The sequence below is a fragment of the Anoplopoma fimbria genome, unplaced genomic scaffold (genome assembly GCF_027596085.1).
Source record: "Anoplopoma fimbria isolate UVic2021 breed Golden Eagle Sablefish unplaced genomic scaffold, Afim_UVic_2022 Un_contig_8762_pilon_pilon, whole genome shotgun sequence".
NCBI lineage: Eukaryota > Metazoa > Chordata > Actinopteri > Perciformes > Anoplopomatidae > Anoplopoma > Anoplopoma fimbria.
Window position 1 is genome coordinate 33,401 of NW_026553397.1, and position 11,600 is coordinate 45,000.

At 39.1% G+C, this 11,600-nt stretch overlaps 1 protein-coding gene across 2 annotated transcripts in view; it reads right to left on the minus strand.

Moving 5' to 3' along the window:
• Nucleotides 1–3,044: 3,044 nt before the first annotated feature.
• LOC129116505 (leucine-rich repeat flightless-interacting protein 2-like) overlaps nucleotides 3,045–11,600 on the minus strand; it is an 18,151-nt gene continuing 9,595 nt past the window's right edge. The window contains exons 6-14 of one of the 2 annotated variants that reach the window (XM_054627360.1): nucleotides 11,405–11,497; nucleotides 10,546–10,638; nucleotides 9,577–9,669; nucleotides 9,243–9,381; nucleotides 4,992–5,041; nucleotides 4,784–4,901; nucleotides 3,952–4,031; nucleotides 3,736–3,840; nucleotides 3,045–3,392 (exon numbers count right to left, since the gene is read on the minus strand). In XM_054627360.1, the coding sequence (XP_054483335.1) occupies nucleotides 3,282–3,392; nucleotides 3,736–3,840; nucleotides 3,952–4,031; nucleotides 4,784–4,901; nucleotides 4,992–5,041; nucleotides 9,243–9,381; nucleotides 9,577–9,669; nucleotides 10,546–10,638; nucleotides 11,405–11,497 (882 nt within the window). In that variant the 3' untranslated portion in view covers nucleotides 3,045–3,281. The remainder of the gene's footprint in view (nucleotides 3,393–3,735; nucleotides 3,841–3,951; nucleotides 4,032–4,783; nucleotides 4,902–4,991; nucleotides 5,042–9,242; nucleotides 9,382–9,576; nucleotides 9,670–10,545; nucleotides 10,639–11,404; nucleotides 11,498–11,600) is intronic. The other variant, XM_054627361.1, reaches the window with a different exon arrangement.

The following is an 11,600-nucleotide window of genomic DNA, read 5'->3' on the forward strand; positions in this document are numbered from 1 at the left end:
AATTATTACCCTAATTATTAAAGTTGTTTTAAACCAAAAAATAAAATGTGATAAAGAGAAAATAACACAATAAATTATTATATTTATTATTAAAGTTGTTTTAAACAAAAAATAAAATCTGATAAATAAGATAAAATAACACAATAAATTATTATATTTATTATTAAAGTTGTTTTAAACCAAAAAATAAAATGTGATAAACGAGAGAAAATAACACAATAAATTATTATATTTATTATTAAAGTTGTTTTAAACAAAAAATAAAATGTGATAAATAAGATAAAATAAACGAGAAAATAACACAATAAATTATTATATTTATTATTAAAGTTGTTTTAACCAAAAAATAAAATGTGATAAATAAGATAAAATAACACAATAAATTATTATCTTTATTATTAAAGTTGTTTTAAACAAAAAATAAAATGTGATAAATAAGATAAAATAACACAATAAATTATTATATTTATTATTAAAGTTGACCCTCCCCCGAACCAAACTTTGCCTTGGGATAAATAAGATAAAATAACACAATAAATTATTATTAAAGTTGTTTTACCCCTCCAAAAAAATAAGGTGTGATTCATATAAATTATAATATATATCCTTTTTTTTTATTAAAGTTGTACAAACCAAAAAATAATAATACAATAACATTTAATGAAATATAATACAATTAGAAAATTAATTAAATTAATTCTCACCTGCCGCAGGTGTGTCAGCTGCTTCCGGTCTCTCCTCAGTCCTTCCGGCGGCCTCGTGTTGCCCGTCGCGCTGCAGCTAACGGTCCGTGCGCGAGAGGAGGAGATCTTCCCGCCAGCAGCACGGCGGCCATTTTTAATCGACGCACCGGAAGCGACAGGAAGTCCCGCCCTTTCTTATAGTAGCCGTTAGCTTCTATGCTAACTCTGACTGTGTTTTTACGCTGGTTTTTTTTTTTTACATCTTCCTTTTTGTTTTATTGATGTTTGTGTGTTTGCTCGTTGATACTGTGAAATAAAATAAAATCAACAGAGCAAAAATAAAATAATTCATCTGTTGTCGTGGCAACCGCTTTGTGAATTTTCTCTTCACTTTACATGAAAAAAAAGTTGACAGGAGTGAAACAGAGATGTGTCATTCATTTTAATATTGTCCATCATCCATCACCTAATCAATGATCAGTCCCACATCCTGATCAATCCCACATCCTAATCAATAGATCAATCCCATCCATCAATAGATCAATCCCACATCCTAATCAATAGATCAATCCCACATCCAATAATCAATAGATCAATCCCACATCCTAATCAATAGATCAATCCCACATTCTGATCAATAGATCAATCCCACATCCTAATCAATAGATCAATCCCACATCCTAATCAATAGATCAATCCCACATCCTGATCAATAGATCAATCCCACATCCTAATCAATAGATCAATCCCACATCCTAATCAATAGATCAATCCCACATCCTGATCAATAGATCAGTCCCACATCCACATCCTAATCAATAGATCAATCCCACATCCTAATCAATAGATCAATCCCACATCCTAATCAATAGATCAATCCCACATCCTCATCAATAGATCAATCCCACATCCTGATCAATAGATCAGTCCCACATCCCGATCAATAGATCAATCCCAGAATGGAAGTATTGCACAGAGCTGATGAGTAAACTTCTGGAACCCGAAGACGAACGACTTGATATTACATTCAAATAAACAACAGTGTTATTGCAAATACATTAGTCACAAGATGTTTTCATGGTTGAATCCCCGGCTACCTGTTCAGAGTCCCTTTAATGAAAAACACCTGCTGTCACATGCACCAATCAGGAATCTGTCCAAAAAATCATAATAAATCTAAATACTGGTTGTTTTGGATCCAAACTCTTCAAATATGTTCATTCATTCAGCGATTATTCAAACATTTACAAGCTGGTGATTTTACATCCCGAGTGCCATAAAGAGATAAAGTGGAATATTCCGGTTTCAGGTCAGGTGTGTCTCTCAATATATATGTACAAGAACACATGTGGCCACGCCCCCTTCTGTCACCTGAACGCCTCATTAAAAAACCTGGCGGGCCCCACCAAACCCACCTCTAAAAACATGACGAATAAGAGCTGAAGACAAAACAAACGCTTAAACATGAAAACATTAAAAACTGAAGAAACAGAAAAAACACCAACACAAAGTAAAAAACTCAGCTGCTGCCGGTCCGGTCCAGTTTATCGGTCTGATCCGGTCTGATCCGGCAGAGAGAGGTAGTGCCACGCTTCATACAGATGGAGGAGCTGGATGTTTGTTTGTATGCACCTGGGAGGACCAGGCGGGTGGAGTTTACCACATCAGATAGAGCTTAGATACTCTGAAGTGGACATGCAGTTTATTATTAAGTATAATATTTCATTTAAATAGTTCAAACTGCTGTTTGTTTTATTTGTATCTCTGACCGACACATGTTTTAATTAGATTTGTTGTCTTTGTGAAGTTATCTTGAGTTGTTTTTATTGTGTCTTTAAGTGACATTCAGTTGAGCTCATCTGCAGCTTGAAAATAATATTTGGTAGTAATTAAGTGAATAATATTATCGGCCCAAGTACATTTCCCTCTAGATTTATAGTTGAAGGTTTATCATCTCCTATGAGGTCACGTGTCCTCGGACAAGGAGGTCACGTCTTCTCAGACAAGGAGGTCACGTCTCCTCGGACAAGGAGGTCACCTTTCCTCCGCCGAGAAGGTCACCTTTCCCCCGCCGAGAAGGTCACCTTTCCTCCGCCAAGGAGGTCATCTTTCCTCCGCCGAGAAGGTCACCTTTCCCCCGCCGAGAAGGTCACCTTTCCCCCGCCGAGAAGGTCACCTTTCCTCCGCCAAGGAGGTCACCTTTCCTCCGCCGAGAAGGTCACCTTTCCCCCGCCGAGGAGCTCACATTCACTTTTTCCCAAAACGTTTTAGGATTTCAACCCATTTTTGAGAGTTTGCAGAAAATGACTGAAACTAACTGAACTAAACAAGCTGGTCCTAAGGTCCATTAAGTGGCTTTTGATAGCATCACATGTTCTTCATCACGTCACATGTTCTGGAACACTTTAATGACGACTTGTCACCTGCTGAGAAGAGACTAAAGTAGACAGGAAGTGTTTGTGGTGAACCGTTCCATGATTGATTGATTAACGTCACATTTTATCTGCTGTAGGATTTGTTTTTGGCTCAGGTTAACTCCACCCGTCTGGCGCCGCATGCAGAGGAAAACAAGCGCTGATTGTCTCTGAGGACGGCGCGTCACTGCTGGGCCAGCAAGGCGCTGCGGTTGGCCTTCATCTTCTCCAGACGTTTGGACAGGTGGTTGTTACTCACCTCCAGCTCAGCGATCCGGTCCAGAGCCGAGCGCAGCTGCGGGGAGACGGAAAACACAACGTCAGCAGGTTTGTTCACGTCCACAAAGATAGAGAGACAGACAATAATCAACTCGCTGAAAGATAGAAAAGTTTGGGCAAAAACAAAAGGTAATATTTGTTTTCATATTCAATTCTACAAAATGTTATATTTAAATGATTGTTCACAAAATGCTGAAAAATTACAAATAACAGGGAAACAAATAATAAATGTAAATTAAATAACAAGATCATATTTAAAATGTATATAAAAAATAAAGTATTTATAAATGCAAAAATATATGCCAACACATTAAAAGCATAAAATTAAATACATTTTAAAAGACTAAAATAAAAGATACCTCTCTATGAAGTTTTCTCTTATCGACTTTCAGCTCATCTTCGATCTTCTCGGCGTTTTCTGACGCCGACTTGTATCGAGTCACCTGACCCTCCAGACGGATCACCTGAGTTTGATGAACATTTAATTTGCACTCAATCAAACATGTCTTATTACGCTGATGACACTGTTTTCTTTTTCTCTAAAAGACGGGATTGTTTGGTGAAGCTACACTTACATTTTGTTCCAGAGTGGTGACTTCCTGTTCAGATTTCACCAGTTTGAACTTGAGATCACTGATTTGTCTGTTGGTGTCTCCTGATAAAACAAACAATGAAGGAACCATAAATACTAGTAATGCTAATTCAAAAAGATGACATCATAAGTAAGTCAGACCTTCATGTGTTCAGTTAATTAAAAAGACAAACACGTCATGAAAAAGACAAAGAAGAAGATTAAGTTTAACAAGAAGTTTAGGACGAAGAAGACAAAAAAGACAACAACAAAGATTAATTGGACGAAAAGGGAGACGAGGAAGAAAGAAGTTTTGATTAGGACGAAGAACACTAAAACAAAGTCGTCAACAAGATGAAGAAAAAGAGGACGGAGCAGAAAAAGGTTTAGTATGAAGATGAAGAAGAAGATAAACACAAAGACAAGCAAACACATCTACAAAGACTAAGAAGAAGACAAAGACAAGAGAAGAAACCTACAACAACTAAAAAGAATACAAAGACAAGACACCTACAAAGACAAGAGAATAAATCTACAAAGACTAAGAAGAAGACAACGACAAGACGTCAACAAAGATTAAGAAGAAGACAAAGACAAGATAAGACGTCAACAAAGACTAAGAAGAAGACAAAGACAAGAGAAGAAACCTACAACAACTAAAAAGAATACAAAGACAAGACACCTACAAAGACAAGAGAATAAATCTACAAAGACTAAGAAGAAGACAATGACTAAGAAGACGACAAAGACTAAGAAGAAGACAAAGACTAAGTAGAAGACAAAGACAAGAGGAGTCTACAAAGACTAAGAAGAAGACAGAGATGAAGAAGACTCACTCTGTAGGTCCAGGAGATGAGAGTCAACCCCGTTCTCCAGACCGTCCCCCTCTGGATTCTGGACTGGGTCTGTCCCGTCCTTCTGTCTCTGATCCAGCTGAGACTTCAGCAGCCTCACCTGCACATCAACACAAAAACATGGTGATTCATATATAAACATTATGGTTTAATAAATGTTTCTAAATTATAATTCTGAAGCAAACATCACCTGATCCCGTAAACTCTCTCGTTCTTCAAACAGTTTCTTCAGACGGAGTTCTACAAGAAGAAAATATTCTACATCAGTGTGACTCGAGCTGGACATCAGAGATACAGGTGACAATATTAATGTTAAGAACAACGACGCGTACAAACAAAAGCTCCAGTAAGTCATATTTTTGACATTACATTTTGGGTTTGAAGCTCTTTCTGTAACCAATTGGAAATATAAAGAGCTAAGAATAGAACCCTGAGGAACCCCACAAGTAATCACAAACACGATCAATGAGCTGATCACATTGATCTCGGAGTGGTTTGACCACTTTATAAAAGGTGGAAGTCCTTCATGGTTGTTGATTTAGAGAAAATCTGCCTCCTAGTGGTCAACAATAACTTAATGGAGCCTCAAGTTGAGTGATTTTAAATGTTACATTAACACACATATTAACTCAGAGTTAACCCAAATCAAAAGTAATTGTTATTGATATTAGAGTCAGTGGCTTCATCATATTTATTGAAGTATCCGACACCTGAGCATGAATTATTCTCCTCAAATCCAATCACAAAAGAAATCAAATAATTAATAAAACAAAAACAAAAAAAACATTCATAAACGAGGGAATAAATACAGTTTCTTACCCCTGTAAATTGTGATTTCACTGGCAAGAAGTGGACACATACTGATAAATACACCATGTAAACAAACTCAATCAAATAATAAAACTATACAGTTAAGGAAATCAACTGTCAGAACCTACAGAACCGGTCAAATAATTTAAATATCTTTATTTGTTGGCTCAGTGCAGATGTTTTAATACATTCTATATCTTATTAATAATTCTATATGGACAAGAATAATTGTTAAATAATGGTTGCACTGCATTTCTATGATGTTTTTGGAGTAAACCCCGTCCAGAAATCAAAAACTTGACACACAAGATGTGAGATTTATGCTATAAGACAATATTTGCTTTTATGAAAGAAAAGACTTCAGGAACGACTTCTAAACTTCAACACGCATCATACAAACAGAAAAAGTAGTCAGGGTTCAGTTTGTGGGTTTACAATTGTGCTTTAATGGCCTTATAATTTGAATATTTCTCCAAAGTAAACGGCTAATAGAGACTTAAGAATTAGATGAACCCCGTTCATTTTTGTTTTAAACTTGTACAGACTAAACAAATGAGATATTACACGTTAATCCTTTTGTTACATTTGGACTATCCTCTTGGCTCCGCACATTCTCAATCTGCTTTAACGTGGTCAAAAGGGAAATTTATACCCAGATTCTACATCCGGTAAGTCAGACTACCCGTTTTCCACCAAATGTCAATCTTTTCCTTTAAAGTAGCAACAATCTAAACTAAATTCACTTCATTAACAACCCACATGTACAACATCAGTAGAGGTGATGTCACGAATATCAGATTCCAGTTCATTCTTCTTCATGTCTATGAAACCTGGCAGTCGGTTTTGCATTTGTATTTCGTGCTGTGCAAACCGGATCTTTTACTTCCGCTCAGTTGCTTCATGCTGCTCGCCGCTGGAACAACTTCTACATCTTCAAGGACGACATCCGTTGCTGGTTGTTGTTGCGTTGCCGCCTCCTCGTCAACCTCCTCGCAACTGTCCACGTCCTCGTCTCCGACTGACGACTCCTCCTGATCCTCAGTATTTGATCCTGATGACTCGTCAACACGGTGATCCTCAAGGATTGTCCCTTCTTGTAGATTCATCAACAGCAACTCTGGAGCAACCATTGTCTTGATTTCCTCTGCAGTTATCTTGAAAAGCCTCCTGACCTTTGAACTTTGAGAGTTTGCTGATAACGTTCGATGCCTTTTGAGTTGTGTCTCAACACTTTCTTCTACAGATTGTTTTTTTGCAGGTTCAGCAAAGTAAAATTCCACAAAAACAAATTCCTCAGACCGGCTCGTCGCTGCCGGATCGCTCTGACTTTGGTTTTCTTCTTCTATGTCAACAGAATTGACCCTCAGCATTTCTTCATGAGAGGGTTCAGTGACTTCCACCTTAAAGGGACATATTCTCTCGTAGTTATTTTCTGATGCTTCTTGGTCACCACTTGCTGGAGGATCCTGAATGCCCTCACAAGCTTTCCTCGAGTCCACAGAGACATACGTTTGAGGATGAACCTCCACAGAGGCTTCTTCCAACATCCCTGAGACTGACCAGCCTTTAATGACGGTCGACTCTCTAGCAGAACTCTGTTCCTCACGTTCAGGATCTTCTTTCCTTTTACTTCCTTCTTGTAGGTCCTTCAAAGGCACAAGTTTAATACCCATCATTTGTTCCGTTGATTCTCGGTCAACTGAATCACCCCGATTTGACACATTTTCTGCTAAATTCTTGAGCCTCTTCTCGAAATCTGAAATCCACTGATTGAGAGAATCTGAAACCTCCGGAACAAGTCTTGAGATTTCAGCTGCAAAACCCCGAGTTTCAACAAATTCTATCCGCATGCTTTGAATCGTCTTATCCAAACAACTCCTGTCGGTCCAAACCTGAACTCGGACTAACGGAGTGGATGGTGTATCAGTCTGGTTGGTGCGTTCGGGACATTCAGATGAATAGTCTTGAGTCTTGTGAACAGCTTTTCTAACCGGTTCCTCTTCAGAAATCTTCCAGTTGTCAAGTTTTTCAGGTGTATCCGACTCTAAAAATTCATCCAGCTGTGGTGTTTTAAGTTTGGTTTCCAGGTTTGGTCCTTTAGATCCACCAGAGCAACTTAAACCACCCTCATCCTCCAAGATCTCGTCTTCATTTTGGTTGCATCCCAAATCCTCTGACGGTAGTTGTAGACTATGAGAGGCTTTGACCATCAGTACAACCGTCTCATTCACTACCAAATCTCTGAGAGCTTTTGTATCTTGATTTACAAAACTTCCTCCATCTTCAATTTCAGCTGACTTGTCGACAAATTCATTTTCTTTCAAACTGTCCGCTGACGTCGGAGTACTGAACTCATCTATTTTATGTTCTTTTGCACCCAAACCTGGAATATCCAGCACTACTTCCCCTTCTGAACAGCTTACATCCTCAGTTACGTTTCCACCTTTCTCCGGATTTTGAAAAATACGATCAACAGCGGACGAACACTTTTGGGCAACATCCCCGTCAGAATGTGGAGTCTCATTTCCCGTCACAACTTCCTCTTCTGTCAGAGAGTTCAGTTTGCCAGCAGCCATGATGATCAGAAGGTCAGATTGATGCCCCAACAGTTGATTTCCTCCCAGATTAGTTTGGATTTTGCAGATTTGTTCGTCAAAGGAGCGCTCCATTACCGTCACAAGGACATCCCGGTTTGACGATACGGTTCACTATGAGGTTTGGATCTGGCTCTAAAGGTCGGATCAACATTTAACTGGGCGACAGCATTTTTAATCCATTGTTTTGTAATTCCCTCATTTCTAAACTGTCTTATTTTAAATTTCTTGGTCAGATTTATTCCCCTTCCTTTGTTTCTCGGAAGTTTCCTCGCATCCTCGTTTTTGCCAGGATGTTTTCCTGTTCCGTCTCTGGCCGGTTTATCAAACCCCTTCACTGACGTTTGGTTTTGGTTGCTGGTAGAAATTACGTTGAGTGACTCGGAGCGTTTACTAATCTGACAGCGGTTGTACTTCCTGTCGTCCTGCGGGAGTTTGATGCCCTCCGCCGGCTGCTGCTCTAGAACTTCCCTGAAAGACCATGAAGAAGACATTGAAGAACCAAACAGGTGACCGGTTAGAGATGGAAAAGAAGGAGAATTTAACTGTAGAGATGTTTGGGAATCAGCCCGAACCGACTCGACGAGAGATGAATCAACGTCTCGATCTCAGATCAATTAAAGGAGAGTTCTGGATTTTACTCCTCAGGACGATGCTGATGTGATTTTTTTTAAACATCCGACCGAAACGAGACGCTTAGTTGATTGAAATCATCAAATGTTGTCAATATGAAATTAAACAAAAAGTAATAAGTAGCATGCATTTGTTAAAAGGAACATTTAAACATTGGACATCATGCATTTTATTCAGAAATGTGACACAAACAAAAGGAGAAAAAAATAGATTAAATGTAAGAATAAAAAAACCAAAATGTTTAACTTTACATTAATACGTATTATTCTGAAATAAATATGTAATATTCTTAAATTAAAAGCAATAGTATGAAAATTAAAAAAATAATCTTGAATTAAAAAGTAATAATTGTAATTTATAAATAAATGAATTCATCTCTCAGGTGTGATTTCATTGGTTCTTACCGAGCGTGCTCTCTCTGCCACCATTGGACGATTCCTGAGCCAATCGGGAGGCAGATTCTGCGGTGACATCATCAACGGCCTCGCCCTGTCCCGTCTCCCCATTGGTGGAGACCTCGAGAGAGACAACGACCCCGTGTTTCTGTCAGGGAGGAAATCACTGAGTCATCCATCAATCAATCAATCAATCAATCAATCAATCAATCAATCAATCAATCAATCAATCAATCAATCAATCAATCAATCAAGCATAGCCTCAGTGTCGATCTGATCTGATTGGTGACATCACTCAGGTGGAGGCAGTGACATCACAGCCAGGTGCTCCTCCTCCAGGTACCTTCAGTAGATCTCTCAGTCTGACGACTTCGTCTCTGAGCCGATCACGATCCATCAGGACGATGTCAGAGATCTCCCTCTGCCTCTCTAACGCCTGAGGGAGGCGCAGGAGGAGGAGGAGGAGGAGGAGGAGGAAGGAGGAGGAGGAATTAGAAAAAGGAGAGGAGGACCAGGAGGAGGAAGAGGAGGAGGAGGAGGAGGAGGAGCAAGAGGAGGAGGAGGAGGAAGAATTAGAAAAAGGAGGAGGACCAGGAGGAGGAAGAGGAAGGAGGACGAGGAAGAGGAGGAATAGGATAAGGAGGTGGAAGAGGAAGAGGAGAAGGAAGAGGTGGAATTAGAAAAAGAGGAAGGAGGAAGAGAAATTATTCGAAAAAATAAGAGGAGGAAGAAGAAGAGGAGGAGCAGGAGGGGCAGGAGGAAGGGGAAGGAGGGAGAATTAGAAAAATAAGAGGAGGAAAAGGAGGATCGAGGAGGTGTAGAAAGAGGATGCGGAAGGGGAGGAAAAAGGAGAGGAGGAGGAGGAGGAGGAAAAGGAGGAAGAATTAGAAAAAGAATGGGAGGATGATGAAGAGGAGAAGAGGAGGAAGAAGGAAACATGGAGTCAGTGAAGATGAAGAAGTGAAACAGAGGAAACATTTAGAAATATTAGTTTATGTGAAACAGGAAGTCAAACAGGAAGTCAAACAGGAAGTCAGACAGGAAGTCAAACAGGAAGTCAAACAGCAGCAGACAGAAGTAGCTCACTAGAGGACGGTGGATTTAACCTGATATTAAAATGATAATCTCATAACTCCCACTCCTCATGGCCTGAAGGAGGAGAACGTGAACACTAAGCTGACGGCAGAAGGTGAACACCTGTCCAGAACCTCCGGACGTACAGGTGTGACAGCAAGCGTTCACATCAAACACAGAGGAGGCGGGGCCAACCCTAAACCCCGCCCCCTCATCCTCCAGTGAGACTCTGACGTACCGCCATCTTCTTCTCCTTCCACTGAAGAACCTCCTGAAGGTCTGACAGCTCCTGACTGTAACTGATGCTCTTCAGCCGGAGGTCAGACACCTCCTGAGGGAGGAGGAGGAGGAGGAGGAGGAGGAGGAGGAAGATGAGGAGAAGGAGAAAAAGAAGAAGAAGAGAAGGAGGAGGAGAAGAAGAAGGTAAAGGAGGAGGAGCAGGAGGAGTGTTAGTGTGAGATTTTTAAAGACATAAGGAGAGAAAAGTTTTCCGAAACATAGTAAACAACCTTTTTCTTTTTTTACAGTAAGACATAAAATACATATTTACAATAATAGGGGATCTAAATATTACAGACATATATTATATATACATCACGTATGACCTTCTCCTGATAACGCAGTAATATTATATATTCATTAATATTTAGTGTATTTATGTCTTCATACTAAAAACATGTTTTAACATTTAAGTATTTTAATTTTACAGCCAATCAGAGAAACTTAAGGCAAAATATAAAAAAAACTAATATTACAAGAACAAGTGAAGTTACTACTTCTTCGTAGTACTTTTTATAGAAATACATCTTTGAATGATCAAGTTACTCTTGTTTCATTGTTTTATCTCTCCTGCTGATATATTGGACCCATCAGTGTGTATTGATCAGTACGTGATTGATTGGTTGATTGATTGGTTGGTTGATTGATTGGTTGACTGATTGGTTGATTGATTGGTTGATTGATTGGTTGACTGATTGGTTGATTGATTGGTTGATTGGTTGACTGATTGGTTGACTGATTGGTTTGATTGGTTTGATTGGTTGACTGATTGGTTGACTGATTGGTTGACTGATTGGTTGATTGATTGGTTTACTGACCGTCAGCAGCTCTTCCGATCGTCTCAGAGTTTCCTCCGTCTCTTTAAACTGGAACTGAAGAACACGATGAGCCTGACGCTCTCGCTCCAGCTCCTACAAAACACACAATGTATAAATATAAACATATATATATATATATACATATATATATACACACATATATACACACACACACACACACACACACACACACATC